At 35.6% G+C, this 23,695-nt stretch overlaps 1 protein-coding gene across 1 annotated transcript in view; it reads left to right on the forward strand.

Moving 5' to 3' along the window:
- The window catches only part of LOC123695519 (unconventional myosin-XV), a 97,932-nt gene that overhangs the window by 40,053 nt on the left and 34,184 nt on the right, over positions 1-23,695 (forward strand). Inside the window, exons 7-23 of the mRNA XM_045641392.1 lie at positions 1,473-1,688; positions 1,946-2,034; positions 3,314-3,452; positions 3,817-4,020; positions 4,466-4,595; positions 5,265-5,425; positions 6,897-6,987; positions 7,274-7,422; positions 7,804-7,994; positions 8,378-8,512; positions 11,715-11,995; positions 12,264-12,730; positions 13,037-13,192; positions 13,684-15,635; positions 15,979-16,133; positions 16,619-16,859; positions 17,931-18,103. Coding sequence (XP_045497348.1) covers positions 1,473-1,688; positions 1,946-2,034; positions 3,314-3,452; positions 3,817-4,020; positions 4,466-4,595; positions 5,265-5,425; positions 6,897-6,987; positions 7,274-7,422; positions 7,804-7,994; positions 8,378-8,512; positions 11,715-11,995; positions 12,264-12,730; positions 13,037-13,192; positions 13,684-15,635; positions 15,979-16,133; positions 16,619-16,859; positions 17,931-18,103 — 4,930 coding nt within the window. The remainder of the gene's footprint in view (positions 1-1,472; positions 1,689-1,945; positions 2,035-3,313; positions 3,453-3,816; positions 4,021-4,465; positions 4,596-5,264; positions 5,426-6,896; positions 6,988-7,273; positions 7,423-7,803; positions 7,995-8,377; positions 8,513-11,714; positions 11,996-12,263; positions 12,731-13,036; positions 13,193-13,683; positions 15,636-15,978; positions 16,134-16,618; positions 16,860-17,930; positions 18,104-23,695) is intronic.

The raw sequence follows: 23,695 nt of genomic DNA on the forward strand, positions 1-23,695 counted from the left end.
TATACATCATGATTTATTATTGAAATTAACATTGGAAACTTTATGCGTAAAAGTGATAAAAGTGGTTGACGGTATATTAAAAACAAAAGTTACAAATTAACATTGTCATCTATCGTGACGATTTACCAGATACAATAAGAAACATAATTTCGTTGAATATTACAAGACACTCGTAGCTCTGTACAAAGTGAACTGGACTTAAAACAGTTAGTAGGAAGATCGATCCTGACAGGGGTCATATTATCAGATATTTATTACTATATTTTTTTTTTCTTAATTACTTAAATTTTCCAATCATTATGAAGTTTGCCTGTTGCAAAGCTACAACAGAAGGCAGCGCTGGGATTTTATCTTGCCCTCATTGTAAACGAAATTATCATATTGCATGTTTGTTCCCAACTGACAAAAAGAAACAATTGACAAGCGAATTTAAAAAAAAATGGTTTTGCCCTGAATGTTCCACTCATCAGTCAAGATCTCTGAATACTGAAAATACCCCAGTACGCTCATGCGCTCAATTGTTACAACGAAGTCCTGATAACATTACAACACGTAGAGGTGGCACATCTTTTAAATCCCCTATCGCTGTGAATAATAATGCATTATCAGCTGACTCTATTCGAGAGATTATATCCGAAGAGATGGAAAAGCTGCGGCGCTCACTGGAATCATCAATTATGAATAGGATTTCGTCAGATTTAAATTGTATAAAGCAAGAAATTATTAGTTTAAAAGACAGTATCACATTTATAAACAGCAGATATGATGATTTCAGCAAAACTATTTCAACGCTTGAAAAAATTAATAATAATTCTAATTCGTAATTCTGCACTAAGCCCTGTGAGGAGCATGAACGCTCTTAACTAAAAACTAAAATAATTCAAAAACACCGGAGTTTTTAAAACAACGCCCTCTAGATGTAATAATTGAAAATCGATAGTTTGCTGTTTCCATAGTTCTAAAATTGGTCACTAGTGGTGCTTTTAAAGCTGCAAATTAAATAATAAGCTCAAATCAGAGCGCCATCTAGTAATAGTCTGAAATTACGGGGTACGATCTCTAGTATGACCATTACCAGTCCACTAGATTATATTCGTCCATGGTATCAGTTAAAAGAAAATGTTTTTCAGGATGCTATTTCCTAAGACAAGCGATATTAAAAGTTTTATCCTGTTTTACAAAACTATGGAAGTAATATTGTATCCAAAACCAATATAAAATATTGTTTTAGAAATAAATGCCTTATAAAAAAATCTTAACGACCAGTTTCATAATTATAGAGTTTTTAATTTTTTATATAACAAATAAAGCTTTTATTTACTGCAATACACAATGCCAAAACAAAAATGTGTTACAGTTTCTTTTAGTTATTTCCCAAAAAACAATCTGGTCTAAACTAAAGTCCATTGGTATATTTTTGTCCAACTATTTATATTTATATCGATTGTTATACATATATTATCGCTCCCCAGGTTCTCAGACAGTCTACAACAGCTGGTAGAATCGATGTCACGTTGCAACCCCTGGTTCGTCCGCTGCATCAAACCCAACACTGACAAATCTATGCGCTTTGACATGCCGTGTGTGCTCACACAATTAAAATATACCGGGATGCTGGATACTATCAAGATGCGGCAAATGGGATATCCCGTTAGGATCCCGTTCCAGGCGTTCGTGGAGAGATATAGGTTAGTAGGATCCAGCCCAACACCGACGACTGGCTTAGTCACATACAGGAAAAGGTGTGATTTTAATTTTAATAAAAATTCACACAAAAAAAGGCATGATGTAGTTCAATTATTTACTCTACACCACTTAGTATCAAAATTTTAATCATAAAAATAAAAATTTTAATCTGGTTAGTAAATATGTTAGTAAGTAAGAGTTTATGACACTAAAAATTGTAAAAAACACAAAATTAATGGGATAAATTTAACAAATCCAGGTACCTTCTGAAATCGATGCCGGCTCGCTCAACGCCGTACCGCGAGATTTGCAACTCAATCCTCGTTGAAATGCCACCTACAGGAGCTGGTATGTATATTTTATATATGTTACCGGAAATGTATGAAATCATTTTATTTTATTGGAATTACATACATTTTATTGGAATTACATACATTTCCTAGGAAATCTGTACATTTCCTAAATAGCGATCGGAAATGTAAAACATTTAAGATATTGTATATGACGCAGGCAAACATATACATATATTTTGTGTTTAATATAAAAAAAAAAATACTTTTTCACTTTTTTATTATAGAAAACTTTGTGTGTTTAAACATTAGCCGAGATGCAAAGAAAATGCAAATGACGTTAAGTTTTGAATTATAATTAAAGCATTATTTTAACTAAGCACGTGCGAAAGGGTATATTTTTAAAATACATACAAAAATATTGGAACACCTATCGATATCAATGATTCATTAAAATATGACAAAACCGAAAACGAAATAACCGCTATTTCCAGAGATGATAAGCCACAACCATAATCTAAGATCTCCGTTACTCTTTATCAAACTCTAAATGCAATATAACGACAATATAATTACCATTATAATTAAGACATGCCAACTTCTGATAAGCCGTCTATCACATTATCATTGGAACTTGAATAGTTTGTGAAAACCCGCGTCCAAAAATGGACGAAAATTATAGCATAGTTTCGGGAGAAATTGATGATAATTTTAGTTTAGTCTCTGAAGAATTTGACGACAATTATAGTACACTGTCGAAAGAATTCGGTGACAACTGTAGTATTTTATCGAATGATCTAGATGATTATAGTACAGTTACGAAAGTATTGGATGAAAGTTATAGTTCAGTTTCAAAAGTTGTAAACGAAAATGATAGTACAGGATCTAATAATTTGGAGGAAGATGACGTGTCAAAAAGGATTGAGGAAAAGGAAAAAAAAGTGGATGAAAAAGAGACGAAAGTGAAAAGGTTTAGTTGGAAAAGATTTAAAAAGAAAACTTATAATTACAAAGCGATGTTTCTGAGTAAGTGATAGAAAATGTGTATAAATTAATTAACATAAGGATAAAATATTTACTTCGATACCGGTTACACGTGCCAATCTCAAGAAAAAAATAATACAGTAGGATAGTCTTTAGTTCTTTACCAAAGAAACCATATTATTAACTTATCATTATAAAAACTAAAGAAATATGTTTATATTTTTTACAAATTAAAGTCCAAAGTAAAAGTGAAATTGCCAAAACGAGCTTACCCGTATCACAGATTACCTACATAATAGAAGCTAAACGCTGTGCCCGTATTTTCCTAACATAATGCATTTTATCTCATCTAGTGGGGGCAGACTTCCAACTAGGCGCAGCCCGTGTGTTCATTCGCGAAGCCCTACACAGAGCGCTAGAAAGGGCTCGAGCTGATAAGCTCAGAGCCGCTGCTACCACATTACAGGCGCATGTGAGGGGATATTTGGCCAGGTATGTTCTGGCCAGGTTCTACTGGAGATTTTTGTATTGTGCATTTAGTATCATGATTTCGTTACATAATATTACCAAATTAAAGAACCAAATTATTAACTATCGTCACCTACTTTCTACTGTATAGTTCATTTTTACTGCAACACAATAACAATATTATGATGTACGACTGCAAACGACTTTATTCTTCAGCGTATTATAAAATGTCAATTTTAATGTTATTTACCTGAAGAATATTTTTGTCACGTTTGCGTTTGTTTTAGTCACTAAAATTTAACAGGCTGTTCACCTGTTCACATAGAAATTCAACTCAGTAGAACTGATTGCTCATCCTAACCTAACTAACACAAATATACCATTCCAGAAAGCGCTACAACCAAATGCGCCACTCGGCAATCCGGATCCAATCCTGGTGGAAAGGATCCCGGGACCGAGCGACCTTCCTCACAGCAAGGCGTGGTGTGGTCCGGGTCCAGGCGCTAGTGAGGGGACGACAGGCGAGGAAACGGGTTGCGGCTATGAAGCAGCAGATGAAGAGGAGATTGGAGGCTCAGCAGGCTGCTGCTAAGTGAGTGATATTATATTATAGACTAGCTTACCGCCCGCGGCTTCGCCCGCTTTGTCTAAAACCTAATAATTTATATACTAAAACCTTCCTCTTGAATCACTCTATCTATTAATAAAAACCGCATCAAAATCCGTTGCGTAGTTTTAAAGATTTAAGCATACGAAGGGACATAGGGACAGAGAAAGCGACTTTGGTTGGACGACAACATAGGTTATACATCATGGTGTTAATGGTTGGGATCCTGAATTGATGTAGAAAAATTAATTATAAACTAAATTGATTAATTGTGATTTGCTTATTTTCTCTGTGTGTACTTCAAGTACCTATTCATGAAATTATAAATAACTGAAAATGATATTGTTCCTCTCGGTTTTCAAAGCTTTATCGGATTTGTTTCTTAGTAGAAGCTTTCGAACAAGAAATAACTGTCTTTAAAACATTACAGACGCCGCGCAGCAGAACAAAAAGCAAAGGCAGAAAGTCTGCAAGTGCTGGAAGTACCAGCTGAACTGGCCTTCATTCTGTCCAAGATTGACGAGTGGCAACCGCCGCATACTGAAAGGAATATTACTAAGGTAATTTTATAATATCCAAAATTTCCTAATGCAAAAAACCCTACACAACAGTATACAACGAAAATTTTAGTGACGATAACATTTTTAAGCTACTGAAAAACCCGATACTTTAAAATTACATATAAGTACACAACATGTATGTAATCTACTGATAGTATGTACATAAGTCATCATTAATATTTAAAATAAAAAATGTTGAAAAAAAATCCTTTAAATTTCATTGAAAATATAGTCTGGTTCCATAAAATAAAAATACTTAGTACATAGTTGTATTTTTATTTTATGGAACCGAAAAAAATAAAATAAAATAAAATAAAATAAAAATCATTTATTGATCAATTTGTGGGTTAGGTACAAACATGTAACAATTGGACCCCAAACTAGGACAGCCTGTATTTTGGGGTCCACCTTCCTTAATGACACAATAATAACAAAACTATAGCATAATATTAACTTAAATAATGATTTAGGTAATTTAGCTATTTTTTATACAAAACTATACAAAATAAAATTTAAATTATACATTTTAACTCAAGTTTAGTAGATATACTCATATGTTGTGCGTGTGTGTTTGAATGAGTGTGCGCGTTTGCATGGCAAATGCAAAGGCAAAGGCAAATGGCAAAAGGAAGTGAACATCCTGTATTACAAACATTTTTATCTCCCCAGATAACAGACGTCTACTCAGAAGACGAACGCATCCAGCTGCCAAAAGACCTGCACCAGTTCGCGTTCTCCAAGTTCAGCTCGGTCTACTTCGCTGATGGTGGACAGCTTTCGCCAAGAAAACATCCAATTACCAAGCCTATTTTGTCTAAAGCTGCTGTTAGGTTAGTATTTTACCAGAAATGGTGAAAATTAACATTTTCATTTCAAATAAGAATCACGTGACCAGATATATGTAAAAAAAACTAAAACTGAAAAATAAGTTCTTTTTGCGCAAAATATTTTGTCATACTTTAATTAGGTAACAAAACCGAGAAGTGTATTAAAAAAAGTGCGTGTGTACAGAGGCGGCTCGTGACAAAATTTTATGGGTGTTCACTTGAAATAAAGCACTGAAAATACATGGTTGTAAAGCAGTACCTACAATTTTAAAATATAACTTATAAATTAAATGGTACCGAGATTGTGAATGTTTTTTCATCTTGATTGAAAGATGAGCGAAGTCGTCAACGCCTGTTTCAGTCCAAGCACTCTCACCTCCGCCGGCCGCGCCCGCTTCAAATAAAAGACACGGAAAAAAAAATAGTTTGTTGCTTTCATCACAACCACACAACCACGGTGTTTTCAGTTTTCACATATTGTTCGGATTTAAACATATGTATTTCGTTTTTGTCGTACATTTTTGCGTAAGTTCAAGTTCAGGCCGTGGCGGTCCCTTAGCTTTCAATTCAAGCCGAATTTGTAACGTTTTAACACACTTTTTAATGAACGCCACATTATAATTGTCCATTTTAACACTCACAAGTAATAGGTACTGATAACTACAGGCTATTTTAACAGTCAACACGTATCATATGATTTTAATTATATTAGAAAATTCCCGAATTTATATTCGCACGCGTGCAGTCAAGTTGACTCGAGTGTTTAGCGCGCAATCCAATGACTCTATTATACTAGCGCAATCGCTGTCCTGTGTGCCCGGGCGCGCGGTAAAAACGAACCGGCAACGTTTGCGGGAGCGGCGCTCCGAATTTTGCTATGTTTTCATAGAAAATCTTCTGTTTCACGCGCAGGACTCACTGGCAAACTTTCTCTTTCACTCCTATTGGATTTCGTATTAGGAAATGTACTAAATATTTTTTCATTGGAGCGCAATCGTGAGCGCTCCGCTACGCGCGTTATATATAATACAGATACAGTATTAACCTACAGGTGTATGGGATGATGGAATGATGAATATATTCATTGGTATTGCCAGTAGTTTTTTACGATTACGATTGATTTTAAATAGTAATAATTAATATTAATAATGAAATTTAGGAGTATGATTTTATTATAATTATTTATGGGAGTTCACTGCACCAGCGCTCCTTAGGGCGAGCCGCCTCTGCGTGTGTACCGAGCATACGTGTCAGAAGTGAAACTTCTTTGGCAAGATTGAAATATACCAAAATCGTTGTCTTCCATGACGTGACGGTATTGCCATCACGAACCTTGAAATTTTACTCTCAATGCGCCTAAAGAAGCTTCAGTTCAAAAGTATCGAAAAATCAACAAACTATAATATAATTTATATACTTGTTGTATTTTATTTCCTTAAAAAACAATTATATGTATTTATTATATTTGTTTCAGGGATCAAGACTTCAACGATGCTGTAGCGGTGTTCAAGTTGATATTGAGATGGTGCGATGAATCCGCGTCCGGGAAGGAAACTAGACAAAAGGTATGCAGTATTTTCTAAACCTTTTTATATTTGACTTTTTATGCAGATGGCTCCTTAAAAATTGCAATATCAATTGTGATACAAACTTTTCCTTAGAAAAGTTTATTTTTAGCTAACATTAGTTAGCTACGCAATTATTCCGTGAACATAATTAATTTGCTTAAGTTTTAAGGATTACACATGATATTTTGATTAGTGCAAGTTATATTGTATTTCAATTCCTATTTCACAACAGTATAATATAGACAATGGAAAACTATTTTTAACTAATTTATAATGTTTTCAGCTAATAGCCGACTACATAGCATCGAAAGGCATGAACTCCCGCGGCCTCCGGGATGAGGTACTCGTACAATTGTGTAGTCAAGATACAAGGGCAACACCGCTGCTGGCGCACTGCTTAGCTGCTTTTCCACCTGGAGCTGCTCTGCATAAGTAAGATATTAACTTACTTTAGTCAAGTACTAAATTAGGTAATTGGTTCGGGCAGTTTGACGGGAAAAAGTTTTCAGGGCTCTTGATTTTTGAGTTATTGCGTTAGATAGAGGAAGTTTCTAGGGTATCTTGGTCTTTTATTAAAACTGCTAAGGAAATTTAACATGAAAAGGCAAGAATTCATGTGGCCTGAGAGACGAAGTGCTGGTACCGTCGCGTTCTCAAAAAATAATCAGACTATGGATAAAAACATAATGCAACTAAAATAACTAACAAATTATTACAAGTGTCTGATTCTTTACTGTTATATTTAATTAATTAAACACTTATTATTATTTACGCACTATCATGACTAAAAATAACATTATATTTTTTAAACAGGTACCTAGTACGCCTTATATCCGAGCGCTACGAAGGCTCCGAAAGGGAACGCATGCTACGCCTCGTGTGCGGAAGCGAAGCGAATGCCGCGCGAGCGCACGGCGTCGCGAGGCGAACTCCGCCCACGTTACTGGAGTGGAGGGCTAATAAGGAACAGGCTAGACCCGCTCTGGCATTACATTTGCCTACAGGTGGGTGATAAATAATAGATTTTGGTCCTTCGAGTCGGATCTGTGAATATTGGCTTATTAAGTATAAAAAAATTGTACTGCTAATTTCAGAACTTTATGAAATAGCGGATGTTAATGTTTATATTTTATTCATGAAATACAATATTAGCACGACTGTGACTTTAATTCTTACCTACCGTTTAATTAAATTCGTAAATACAGAAATTGTTCATTTACTAACGTAAAATATTTGAATTGTTGATTGGCGATTCCATAGTCACATCATATTTTATTTCTACAAATGACATTATAATTTGAACGTTATTGCTATGAAATAAGGTACTGATTTAACTATTTTTATTGGTTAATTTCCAACATGTATATTTACAAGTAATTATCTCTAGATCGCGTGGAAAAAGTATGTGTAGACTCATGGACAACGTGTGAAAAAGCCGCATCTGCAGCTCTAGCCGCTGCCGGCATCGCGCGTGATGCTGCGGGCTGGTCTGTAACTTTGGAACATAATGGACAGCTTACTGGTGAGTTTTGTTTTATTGTAATACTAGCATTGGGTAAAGGGACAAACAATCACACTTTGCATTTATCATACCTACTAGATTTCCGCCCGCGGCTTCGCCCGCGTTTTCAAAGGAAAACCCGCATAGTTCCCTTTCCCGTGGGATTTCCGGGATAAAACCTACCCTATGTGTTAATCCAAGTTACCTTATATATGTGAGCTAAATTTCATTGTAATCGGTTCAGTAGTATTTGCGTGAAAGAGTAACAAACACACACACGCACATCCTCATAAACTTTCGCATTTATAATATAAGTAGGATTAAAACTGCTTTTTACATTATCTCTTTGATTATTTTTTTTTATTTTTCTATGAAATTAAATACTTAATTAAATAAATAATAATATTACCTTCACAATCGCCTAACAACGGTTTAGAGCAATCTTCCGTATCCTCTCCCATCTCACGGAACCGTGGTATTAAGTTCTCTTCTGAATTATTTCTGAGAAACACGAAATATAAGGTTATTTATTCTGCTCATGTTTAAATATAAATTTATGGTTTAATCGTTTCTATCGCCTTAAATACGTATTTTATCAAAGTTTATCTATAATATTATTTTTATTGACTTATCGAAATTTTCCTGACTTATAGAAATTTTCCCCACAAAGAGAAATTTTCCTGACTTATAGAAATTTTTGCGGCAAAGAGAAATTTTCCTCACGTATAGAAATTTTCCTGGCTTATAGTATTTTTCCTGACTTATACAAATTTTCCTGACGAATAGAAATTTTCCTTTCTTATAGAAACTTTCCCGACTTATGGCATTTTTCCTGACGTATAGAAATTTTCCGGACTTATGGAGATTTTCCTTTCTTATAGAAATTTTCCCGACTTATGGAAATTTTCCTGACTTAAAGAAATTTTTCCTGACTTATCGTAATTTTCCTGACTTATGGAATTTTCTTAGCGTATATAAATTTTCCTGGTGTATAAAAATTTTCCTGGTTTATAGAATTTTTCCTAGAAATTTTCCGGACTTATGGAAATTTTCCTTTCTTATAGAAATTTTCCCGACTTATGGAAATTTTCCTGACTTATCGTAATTTTCCCGACTTATAGATTTCTATACGACAGGAAAATTTCTATACGCCAAGAAAAATCCATAAGTCGGGAAAATTACGATAAGTCAGGAAAATTTCCATAAGTCCGGAAAATTTCTATACGCCAAGAAAAATCCATAAGTCGGGAAAATTACGATAAGTCAGGAAAATTTCCATAAGTCGGGAAAATTTCTATGAGAAAGGAAAATTTCTACAAGTCGGGAAAATTTCTATAAGAAAGGAAAATTTCCATAAGTCCGGAAAATTTCTATACGCCAGGAAAATTTCTATACGTCAGGAAAATTTCTATATGCCAGGAAAATTTCTATACGTCAGGAAAATTTCTATACGCCAGGAAAAATCCATAAGTCGGGAAAACTTCTATAAGCTGGAAAATTTCCATAAGAAAGGAAAATTTCTATAAACAAGGAAAATTTCTATACGTGAGGAAAATTTCTATCCGTGGAAAATTACTATAAACAAGGAAAATTTCTATACGACAGGAAAATTCTATACGTCAGGAAAATTTCTATAAGCCAGGAAAATTTCTATACGTCAGGAAAATTTCTATAAGCCAGGAAAATTTCTATACGCCAGGAAAATTTCTATACGCCAAGAAAAATCCATAAGTCGGGAAAATTACGATAAGTCAGGAAAATTTCCATAAGACGGGAAAATTACGATACGTCAGGAAAATTTCTACAAGTCGGGAAAATTTCTATATGCCAGGAAAATTTCTATACGTCAGGAAAATTTCTATACGCCAGGAAAAATCCATAAGACGGAAAATTACGATAAGTCAGGAAAATTTCTACAAGTCGGGAAAATTTCTATAAGAAAGGAAAATTTCCATAAGTCCGGAAAATTTCTATACGTCAGGAAAATTTCTATACGTCAGGAAAATTTCTATACGCCAGGAAAATTTCTATACGTCAGGAAAATTTCTATATGCCAGGAAAATTTCTATACGTCAGGAAAATTTCTATACGCCAGGAAAAATCCATAAGTCGGGAAAACTTCTATAAGCTGGAAAATTTCCATAAGAAAGGAAAATTTCTATAAACAAGGAAAATTTCTATACGTGAGGAAAATTTCTATCCGTGGAAAATTACTATAAACAAGGAAAATTTCTATCAGCCAGGAAAATTTCTATACGTCAGGAAAATTTCTATACGCCAGGAAAATTTCTATACGCCAAGAAAAATCCATAAGTCGGGAAAATTACGATAAGTCAGGAAAATTTCCATAAGTCCGGAAAATTTCTATACGTCAGGAAAATTTCTATACGCCAAGAAAAATCCGTAAGTCGGGAAAATTACGATAAGTCAGGAAAATTTCCATAAGTCGGGAAAATTTCTATAAGCCAGGAAAATTTCTATACGCCAGGAAAATTTCTATACGCCAAGAAAAATCCATAAGTCGGGAAAATTACGATAAGTCAGGAAAATTTCCATAAGTCCGGAAAATTACTATACGTCAGGAAAATTTCTATACACCAAGAAAAATCCATAAGTCGGGAAAATTACGATAAGTCAGGAAAATTTCCATAAGTCGGGAAAATTTCTATAAGAAAGGAAAATTTGAAATGACGTATAGAATTTTCCTGTCGTATAGAAATTTTCCTTGTTTATAGTAATTTTCCACGGATAGAAATTTTCCTCACGTATAGAAATTTTCCTTGTTTATAGAAATTTTCCTTTCTTATGGAAATTTTCCAGCTTATAGAAGTTTTCCCGACTTATGGATTTTTCCTGGCGTATAGAAATTTTCCTGACGTATAGAAATTTTCCTGGCATATAGAAATTTTCCTGACGTATAGAAATTTTCCTGGCGTATAGAAATTTTCCTGTCGTATAGAAATTTTCCTGGCGTATCGAAATTTTCCTGGATTATAAACATTTTCGTGGCTTATACAAATTTTCCTTGTCTATATAAATTTTCCTGGCGTATAGAAAATTTTCTTGTTTATAGTAATTTTCCTGGCGTATATATTAAACTCATCCTTTCGCAGAATATTATTTGAATTTATTTCTTACTGAAACAATAAGTACAAAGTTTTTGCTTCATAAGTAGATTATTATTTAATATAATAATATGTCCTCATAATGTAAATCTTTACAGAATGGGCCGGCTGCGACTACATCCTAGACACAGTGGGCGAAATGGAAACAGTCCCAGCGCTATGCGGGCGAAGCGCCCTCCGAGCCGCATCCCCTTCCAACAGCCCCTCCCCCTCCCCCACACCTGTGTCACCAAACCATTCGACACATTTGACACATTCACATTCGACAAATTTGACAAATTCGACACATACACCTCCTGCGGCGCCGGTTCGACACACTCCGCCCGCACCGCCGCCTAGAGCGTCGTCGATAGATAGCGAGAGAACTTTGCGACCACAGGTTCGTTTAAATAATAACAAGTATTTGTGGAATGCATTAAAATGCTTATAAAAATTATTGAAATTTAACATTTGAAAAAATAATTCGAAACCTTGTCATTTAACTTTTTGAGGATATTCTTAACAATCATGTAGATTAACAAAAATTACAGTAAACAGCAAATAAAGAATACAGACCTGAATGTATCTTTCATAAAAAATCTAGGTTGAAATTGCTCCACAATTTTTAAATATAATTAACAAATAACCATCACGTAATTATTTCCTAGGTACCACCACCAGAACCACCAAAATCCAGATCACCAAGCATCCAACGGATATTACAAGATTCCATCGAAGAGAACTCTGAATACAACTGGAAAATGGAAACCAAGAACGAATATTCCAGAAAAGTGTCCCATGACATCCTTTCCCGCGAATCAGCGCTCAACGAGAGATATTTCGAGCAACAGAGCGACAAAGTTCGCAGTCGTTCACTAGATAACTTGTTGGGTGACAACCCTGTGCCGCAACCTTCGAAGTTATCAGACCTAGGGTTGTCGCAGTCGCGTTTGAACGATAGATACCACTCTGTGGAACGATTGGCGCCCAGTGTGGGGAGCAGCAAGGGAGAGGAGTACTCCCGTGTACTTCCTCCAAGATATATAAAGTCGCAGTATGCTGGGAAACGCGCGCCCGCTGGCTCGCAGTCCAGTCGTGCGTATATTGAGAAGAGTTCCGAGTTTGGAGGAGTTAGGTAAGCATGACGTACTGATATTTTTTATTTGTAAAAATTTTATTATGAAGGTGGTATTTTATTTTTAAAATTACATTTTACTTAAAACAGAATAATCTGAGTTAAATTATGAGATTCTATGTGGGTACTTATAAACTATTTATTGTAATATTGAAGTTTATTGAACTTATGACAAACGTATTATTTAATATTCCTCTTCAGAATATTGCACACTATTTTTTTCCCATTCATTCCACATTTTCAAACGTGTAATAACAAATTTTATAAAACAGTCCATTAAAATATTCTCCAAATATTTCCCTTTAGATCGTCAGCAATGTCAGACACGTCAGAAGCCCCATCGCTCGCGTCTCACGTGCGTCGTGTGCGCGTGCCGAGCCAGGCCTCCGACGTGGACCAGTTCCTGGATGATTTGTTCTCGCCCGTATTGGACCCCAATATCGATGAGCTGTCCGATGCTAGGTAAGTGTTGGGCTAGCTCTAACTATATACGACGCATAATACTTGTGCGTCATGACTTTTGCAAGATACCTTACAATTTTAGTAAGCTCTGAAAAGGATCCGCAGATTTATTTGCAAACTTGATTAGAAAACAGTTTATCATATTATGATGATTTTAACTATGGCTGTGACTTCAAATAAATTTTATAATTTGGACCTGATTATACTTATACAGAATTATCAACATTTGTTTCGCAATATTGTTTTTATTATTTTTATTATGTATTTACTGTTTAACTTAAAATAATCTACTTGAACACTATAAATGTAAAACTTTTGTAAAACTACATATTTAATTAAGGAAATAAAAAGGCTTTTTTTTTATTTTATTTTATTTTTTTATTTTTTTTTTTTTATTTATTGTTTTTATTAAAAAAAATTGTTGTTAATCGAACCTAAATACGACTTAAAAATGTATATTGTTTTATTTATATTTTACAATTCCTATACAGATCTCTGGCAGCTAGCATCAAAGGGGGAAGAGATTACGACAAATTCATTGACAACATCCTCACTTGTTCGTACAGCGAACAGCTCGATATCTTGAATTCTGAAGAACTTGAATATAACATTAAAGGAGGTGGAAAGGAAGAGAAACAACCTAGTCGTAAAGAATCGAATGTTGATTCCGTAGACGATTATATTACCAATCTATTTGATCCGATATTTTTAAACGATAGCCTCAAAAGATTGACGGATGGAGAAAGTTTGTCAGGTGCTATTAAAGGCGGGGGTGCTACACCAAGAGCTGCTTCAGCGAATACTTCTCTAAGTTACGGAGCAATGTCCATACCACCGTCGATGCCAGCCATGCCTGCTACACCAGAAGCTTTGGCCGCAGCTTTAGGCTTGCATCTCCCGCCTCCAGGCACAGTGGACATCAACGCATACCACCAGAACTTACAACGCGCCTTCCTACAAAACGCAATGGCGCAAAACTTGCAAATACAACAGCAATTACTCGCTCAAAATCAAGCTTTACAAACGTTGCTCGCTGGTCAAGTTGTGGAACCGGAATCAGCGCCCACATCGCCAGTTCGATCCTCGACTGTAGTACACGCTCAAGTACACTCCCCACCTAGAAATACACCGAAAGCGAGACGGGAATCTAATGAAAGCACTTCTACAGGTGCTCCGCCACCTCCACCCCCACCTATGCCTCCTCCACTGCATGATATGGACCCATCAGAAGCCAGACCTTTCTTAGATCCATACGGCCGTGCAAAAACAGTCCGTATTGGAAAGTGGAGGTGGCCCCCACCAAAAGATTCGGTGCCACAAGACACTACGCAAGATTTTACTAAATTCAAACTGCGACAAATACAAAGGAGACACACGCCGCAAGCGCAAACTAATGGTGAACATGAACCGCGTGGCAGATCGCGTTCTGAAGTGTCTCCTGGAATTGATTGGGAAGAATTCGAGGTCGATGGCCAACCGTCACAGAGAGAACCGCCTTCACAGAGAACTGCTCGGCGCAGCTTTGAAATCGGCGCACAACGACCTTCCCCAGGCAGTGTTGGCAAATTAAAACTCAGTTCTGAAATGCGACAACGCTTAGAACGCGTGACAGCTAACCATTCTGTAAGAAGTTCATCTTCAAACGCGGAAACGCCGCGTACTATAAACAAATTGGAAGATACAAGAAAATTAATGCTAGAAAGACAATTAGGTGGAGGACCGAGGTGGGATGCACCTCCTCCCCCTCTACCTCCCGCACCTCCCGGCCCAGCACCTCCACCACCACTTTCCCCTCCGTCTCCACCTGACAAGCCTGCCCCACCCCCTCCCTCTGATACATCTACTTTTGCTCAACTCAGACGTGACAGAGACACATTCGGAGTTCATCAAAACAGAGAAGCGGACGATCGTCACAACTTCCTAGCCAATTGGAATTCACGGCGTAAAGAAGACAACGAATCACAAGCTGACGATTTAGCAGCACGCTTCTTAACTTCTGATCGTCGAGACAAACAACATCGCAGAGATGATTGGGGCGATGAATCAGAAACTAGAAGCTATGACGATAAAGGTCGTGACGAATGGGACTCGGAAATAGGTAGAAGGGACCAGGACAATTTCTCTGGACGTGAAGCGTCAGAGATTTATGAAATATCTCCAATGCGTACTGAAAGGAAAGAAGAGTTTGATAGGAACATGTTTGTTGACGACTTCGAGCGTTACGACGGTAGGAAAAATTCCCGGGATATGTTGATGGGAAGGACCAGGGAAAGTCCGCGGTCAGATGTAGTATTTCCCCCGAATAATGAGGACTCATTGAAAAGGAATGATCGTCCTACGTTTAAAACGCACATGGCGCAAAAGGAAAGAGATAGAAAGATGGAGGCGGAAAGAAGACAGTCTGTGTCCACACACGTCACAGATAAAACAGAACATCTTGAACGTAAGTTATTTTTTTTAATTAACTATGTTTTCATAAGTAAGTTGAAAGTAAAATATTATGCAATACTATGCATGGTTCTATAAAATGAAGCAAATAAAGTTAAAGTTTTCGTTACGATTTATAAACATAATTTTGTACCATTCATTCATGTAAAAAAAAAAAAAGAAAATGATAATTTTTGTAAAAAAATACAATATAATTTCTCTCCTCGTGTATCACCTCATGGTTTTTAAAGAAAACCTCTTGCATTGAAGCAAGAAAATTTTTTCGAATGTGAAAACAATTTACCATGCAACTTTACACAATTATCAATACATAAAATATTTATTTTTATTACACGCAGGCGACGCCCCCGCGCCCGCCGCGTTCCTCCCCCTGGAGCGCACGCCGCACGTGACGTACGGCCGCGTGCCGTGGAAGCTGCGCGTGCGCAAGGAGGTGTTCGCGCCGCTTGACAACTACTCCGATCCGGCGCTGCTCGATCTGTTGTATGCACAGGTACAGGCACATACATACAATTATACATTGGTGATAAACATGGACGAACAGTTTTTTTTTATTTGAAACCTAGTTCTGGTTGGTGTCATTTAAAAATTTTTCTAGATTTGTATAATTTTTAAGCTATTGCATAGCTTCTATCGCGGGCCTTGAGCGTGGGGACCGAATCGAGTAATTCCGTAACGAAAAAACCTCACGTTCCCCACTCCGACGGGCGGAGGTGTGGCTTGAAGGCATAGCATGCATTAGCTTTACCGCGGCAGTCCCTGAGTGCCACACGTCGTTTTTTTTGTTTTGATAAAGTATAAATATAGAGTTATTTGACACAAAATATAATTAGTCAAGCAATAAATTACTCATAAAATTTCCAGTCAAAAAAAACTGTAAATTTCTGTAAAGTTTTTTTTCACTTCAGTCACTTGCGCAATTAACCGCAAATTTTATTGCTAGTGAACTTTCCGCTAACATTATAATACTTGTCGCAGATCGTAAGCGACATAACATCCCCTTTGCCATCATTACGCATCTCGTCCGCCGAGCGGCGCGCGGGCACAGCGTGGCTGCGGCAGCAAGCTGGCCCAGCTCGCGCGCTGACCAAGCGGCGCTGCGTGGAGCTGGCCCGCGCGTGGCCGTTCTACTTCGCGCGGCTGTACGCGGCGCGCCTGCCGCCCGGCGACAGCGCCGTGCTGGCGGTGTCGCACGCTGCGGTCACCGTGGGCGTTAGGGGTGAGTGGGCGGGGTGCGGCGAGATCACGGCATGACACATTCAACGAACAACGTTGTAGTTTACAACAAGACAAGTGATAACTGCGTTAAAAACAACCGACTTCAAACTTGCACTTGCAACATTTACAAATACAGACAAAAATGCTCATAAATAAAAACTACTGGGCCTATCCGAATTAAATTTTTATGGGACCAATTCGACACCATTCCGCATCGAACAAAAAAAGAATCACGTAAATCGGTTCAGAAACCTCAGAGTAATCGGTGTACATACATAAAAAAAAAACATACAGGCCGAATTGATAACCTCCTCCTTTTTTTTGAAGTCGGTTAAAAATACTTCCCTTACATGTTAAAATACATCAAAAAATTCAATTTTAATGTGATTAAAAATCACAAAAGCATCCCCATTCCCAGCCTTTTGCGTAACAACACACATTCATTTTCAGACGCGAGCAGAACTACTAAAGTTCTATCTACTACTATTTACTGGACCCACAAATCCAATCCATACATTATTTATGTGTAATTAAAGAAAACATGACTTGACATGTTGAAACAAAAAATGTGTGCGTGTACTAGTGTACACACGTAAGAAGTGAAACTTCTTTATGACCTTATTTTTCAAAAATATAATTTACTATATGCAACTATACAGAAATACGTCGAATCGCGCGTGGTAGGGATAAGAAAAAAATGGCGCGTAACGGAAAAATGTTACGCGTAACAAAAAAAAGTAAATTTTTTTCCAACCCCGATAAATAAATTTCACTTCAACAAAAAAAACCGGCCGAATTGATAATCTCGTCCTGAATTTATATTTTTTGCTTCAAATGCGTTATAAATATAAATTTATAAAGAATAGAAAAAATTCGATTCGAAACACGAGTGGCTGAGTTGGTTAGGCATCCGGCCCGGAATGGCGCGAAGGATGCGGGTTCAAGTCCCGCCTCGTGATCGAATTTTTTCTATTCTTTATAAATTTAAATTTATAATCTCGTCCTTTTTTTGAAGTCGGTTAAAAATAACTAAACAAATATACAATGTTTATTTTATTCTCTCTTCCCTCAGGTCCCGGCGGTCTCGTAGTAAAGCGGTCACTCCCGCTCACGGGTCTCCGCGCAGCCCTGCCCGCAGCGGGCACGCTACAACTGAGCGCTGGAGCGACTTCGCTCACGCTGCACACACACAACGCGCACAATGCACACTCACTTATCACTGAGTTTGTGTTGCAGCACTCACAGGTATGTGCACACACACATTTATCTAGATTTTAAGCTATTGCATAGCTTCTATCGCGGGCCTTGAGCGCGGGGACCGAATCGAGAAATTCCGTAACGAAAAACCTCACGCTCCCCACTCCGACGGGCGGAGGTGTGGCTTGAAGGCATAGCATGCAATAGCTTTACCGCGGCAGTCCCAGAGTGACACACGTCGTTTTTTTTTAAGACACACACATGTAAGAACGTCGCACGTCGTGTCAGAAGTGAAACTTCTTAGGCAAAATTCAAATACACCAAAATCGCCGCCTTACTCCATGACACGACCTTGAAATTTTACGTGAATGTTACTCAACGCGCCTTAATAAGTATTACTTGAAAAAAACACGAATACCTCACACTTAGATATCCAATTTATCGACACACGTAACCCACAAAAATGCTCTTCCTTCTTGCCTCATGTACGGCTGACACCAAGGTAAATGTTTAAAAAAATGAAGATTGAAAAATTTTACAGGAAAGACTACTTGACTACTACGAAAAATACTACGTTTTTGAATCATAACCAAAACATCAAAAACAAGTTCATAAAAATGTATTCTATTTCCTATAACATAACTTTGTGATTCGACTTTGATTATAGTATTTTAACGTAAAATAATTTTACGAATAAAATTAATACATTGCCGATTTCTTCATAGTTCACGTCAATGACTAGACAAAATGTGACTTTAGTTAATTTCCTACTTCCTAATGTTACATAATATCGGCGACCTCCTTATGTATTGAAGATGATTAATAGTCATATTTTATTACTTAATAATCTTTAACGTATTCTATTTCTCTGACGTTGCGAAAAAATAACTACACAAAACTATAGTTAGTGTTTAAGTGTCCTAAATTGGTCAGAGTTAATTTCATTTTCAAAATAAATGTCTAACTTATATCACAGCTTATACGCAGGTTATATTGTTTTGTTTTGTAAAAGTAGCAAGAATCATGGCTTGACATTAAAAAAAAAAACGTTGAAAAAAAATTTAATTTATTCATCCTATCCTACTAATATTATAAATTGCGAAAGTTTGTGAGGATGTGTGTGTGTGTTTGTTACTCTTTCACGCAAATTACAATGAAATTTAGCACACATACGATACATATTATATAGGATAGGTTTTATCCTACAAGAACGGAAACTATGCGGGGTGAAGCCGCGGGCGGAAAGCTAGTTACTTAATAATCTATAAAGTATTCTATTTTACTGACGTGAAAAAATAACTACACACAACTAAAGTTAGTGTTTAAGTGTCCTAAATTGGTCAGAGATAATTTCATTTTCTTATACTATATATTTTAAGCTATTATTGTTATGTGTAAAAGTAGGAAGAACCAGAAGCTTCACATTTATAAAAAAAGTATTTTTTTTATTGAGAATAATATGTTACAATTTATTTTGGGATCAACATTTTTATTATATTAAGTAGTTAGTTTGGGAACTTCTTTTAAAAAATTATGACCTCAATAACTACCAAAATTAGGAGCAAAAACATAGTAATTTAAAGAAAATGAAACAAAAATAAGAACCGTATCTAAAATGTCTAAAAATCATCAATACATTTAATTTATGCACCCATCAAAGCAAATTACAAACTAAATCTAATTATATAGTGTACGTAAACCTGTAATCCAACGATCCGAAACAATTATATCGTAATTAGTACAGTTATAACTACGGGTAGCTGCCGTGACGGCTTGCTTGGACTTAGTGATGAACCTTCGAGAGCTTTCTACGAAATAATATTTGTGGGAAAGTAAAGCTAATTGAGAAAGTTTCGGGAATTTTAATTATTAGGTTTGCCGTTTGATGAGAAATTATCTAATATTATGAAAATGCATATGTAAATTTTATTATTTTTCTTACAAAGCTTGTTTAAAAGTTTGTTTGTTTGAACGCGTGATACCAATGTAATTGAAAAAGAAAAAGTTATTTCAATAATTATTGTATTCATAATAAATTATTTAAAATACGGATATATGCAACTCCACAAATTACCTATTGAATACCGATTCGATAAACTAAATAAACGATTTAAATCTATAATCATTTATTATAAGTATGCTTATGCGGATGTGCAACGGTAAATATAATAATATTATATTATTATAAGTAATGTTATCTTAAAGAAAATAAAAGTAGCATAGAAAAAAAGTATTTCAATTTTATTTTAATAAATTGTTATTACGTTTAGAATGTTTTAATTCGCGCCTAAAAATAGATTTGACACGTCAAAAATGTCCGTTATTTTGCCGCGTTTTGAGTGAACAATTGCACAAAGTGGAATTATCTTTACGGAATAATATTAACACAATATGCACTAAGCAGTTGGTCTAAACTCTAAACTGTACATATCATGTGGGATATATTACAGTGCCCGTTAGGTACTGCCCGTTAGCGGCCATCTTAGTTTGTACAAATCACGATCGCTTGTGATGAAAATTATGTATTATTTTTTATGGAAATGTAATGATTATTTTTGTTATGACACAGAGTCTTTGTAGAGCAGATGCAATGTTTTTTAATTAAAATGATTTTCTACATAGGAATTTTAGGAAATTAGTTACCTCTATCTACTTGTAACTGTGGTATTACGTAGTGTAGAGCAGAATTACTTCAACCAAAATTTTATCGTACAAGTACGTGAAAAAGGAATCGAATTTTATATCCTGGTTATTCCTGCATTATTATAAAATACATTTTCTGATGAGATAGAGCGCTAAAATATGTTGAGCCAGATTTAACGTCCATTAGGTATTTGTACATTTAGTTAGCAGTTTGATTAAATTCCTTACTCATTGTATTATTTATGAACGTGTCCTCAAATAATTCTCAATAAATAACATCTGCACTTTAAGCACGTAGGTATCCATAATTATTTACGTAACATTTAAGGTAGAGTTGCGTAACCGAATTATGTACCTATATTTCTATTATTCATATTTATTCGAGTATTAAATATTTTATAAGATAAATCCATCCATCATCAACCGGTCAGCGAGCTACATTGAATGAACTATAGCTTCCGCCCCTGATCTTATTGTCGCGTAAAGTTCTTTTCTTATGTACATTTCCATGCCCAATTTGATATCTTAAAATGTTGAAATTTAAAATTAGTATCGATTTAAAACGCTCTAACAAGATCATCTTTAAACGTTCGTTAACCTAAGGTTTGTTAGATGCATTCAGCCAAAAATTCCGCAAAGTATCTGAAAAAAATTTCTTCAACACTTTACCCTACGTTCCATCAACCTGAAAACAACATCATGTATACAATAGTTAAATTACCAATACATGATCCCATATCGGAACACAGTATACACCATAGCGCGGCGCCAGTCACCTCGCGACCGCGCACGCGCGCGCACTATGCAACGGCCGAGACTCGACACCGCGATGCGCGACAACTGGCGGAACTTACAACGCACCTTCGACACTGACGAGCTCAGACGAGCCCCGAGCCTGGACTCCTTGATCAACTCCTCTGACGGATCCAGTCTTGACGTTTCCGCTGACGATTCTGACTCCGGGGCAGACACCCGCGAAGAACCCAGACGAAAGAAATGCCCTCAAAGCTACTCGTCCTCCTCCAGTGGACACATGGAGACGATCCACGAAGAAACCACGGAACGATCTGAACCTAAAGTGTCTGTGAAGGAGATTTTGGCGCGCTTCGAAAATTTGACAGAGAAAACGGACTTTATACAGGTTGGGTCTAGATTTAGGATATAGGTCAATTGATAAGTGCATCGGTTAAAGATACGGTGTTTTCTCATCCTATAAGCGATATAAGAAACCTGTTTTACGATTTTATAGCTGTGTAAAAGAGGCACTTTTACATTTGATAATAAATTATATATAAAGTTTTATGTTTATAAAATGACATGTGTTTTAACAGCGTTTTCTTAACAATATGGCAAAACAATTGAGAGGCCAGTCAACTCTCATTGTTTATGCTACAATGGTTTCGCAAACACATCACAATTTTAACGTTGACATTTGTCACCTTTACAGATCGCAACTTGTTTTATTTTATTTATTTATAACATTGTACAAAACAATGTAGGAAATGTAATACAAACTAATAAGGTACAACAATTTTGCACAATAGGCGGCCTTATTGCTACACAGCAATCTCTGCCAGGCAAGCTAGTAGGAAAGAAAGTGTGAGAAGAATAAGGATAGCGCAAAAAGGAAATAAAAGAAAGAATATGAGAAAATAAAAATGCCTACATACTACACTAGTACTACATAAACTACACGTACCTATGTTATGTTTTCAATTTTTTGTTTTATCTGTGCTATGAAACGCGTTGAATATAAAGACTTTTCTTTCTCAGTTATACGTAGGTAATATTAAATGACAATATAATAAATAACTAATACTACTCGGTAATGCAATAAAACTTACTAAAAGTATTAACATACTATCAACTTATAAGTCATAAATAACAAACTATCAACTTATAGGTAAGTCATTTAAGACAATTAGCGTCTGGTGAAAAACGTGAATTCGCAAAAATTGTACTCAAATATAAATTTCAGTTTTTCGTTTCACTCACAGCATAAATGTAATTTTAACTCCATGCTGTTATAAGTGAAAGTTGGAATGATTTATTAGTTAGAATAATATAATTTGGTTAAATAATTTAACTGCATATTTTCCACGTTATTTAAGAAAAACATTCGAGAAACCGGCGTAACGGTAACTCTTCAATCGAAGCCTGATTTCCTGAATATTAATGAATAATTTAATTGCACGTTACGTATCCCAATTATTTATAAAACAACGGTTATCGCTTTCAGTGGATAAGAATTTACCGGTACCTATCTGTTTATTTTTATTTATTTTTTTGTATAATGTGTCACAAGGAGGTCAATCTGAAACCAGTTTGAAAAAAAAATATTCAGAATTTTAGTGAACTTCTAATTTAGTATATAGTTACTTAGCGCACAAGAGCATGTTTGGTTTGTTTCTAATTTAAATATATTTACCGGAATAACTTACGAACACTTTCTATACACCACACTAGATAACAATGTTTATAATTCAGTTCACAAAAACATACAACAAATAACTTACAAAGTATAATTTTTCAGTCTCATTATGTTATCAAAGATGAAATATCCCCATCCCTGAATTTCCTTTGTGATCTTTTTCGTATCGCTATGAGAAAGACTTTCCAATCCGTTCGTATAACGTTTGTTATTGTTTTATTGACCTAACCTACTGGCCTGAGTTACTAAATATAGATTTATATATAAGAATTCATGTAAATAATTTATGAGCCAATAAAAAATGGTAACAATCCTGTTTATCATTTCGGCAAAATTCGCAAACATTAACAAACTTTAGTCTGTATTTATCAATATCATTTTCGTACGTATATGATAACAACCTATAACAACCCTTTTCAAAATCGGTTACAACTTACAACTCTAGGTCATTCATGGATAATAATTTATAATTTATATTTTTACACACTTTTCTTTTACATTGACAAAACCTACACAACGTACAATTTTCCATTTCAATAATTTAAATTTATTAATTAAACGCTTTA

Source organism: Colias croceus, chromosome 11, assembly GCF_905220415.1.
Source record: "Colias croceus chromosome 11, ilColCroc2.1".
Lineage (NCBI taxonomy): Eukaryota > Metazoa > Arthropoda > Insecta > Lepidoptera > Pieridae > Colias > Colias croceus.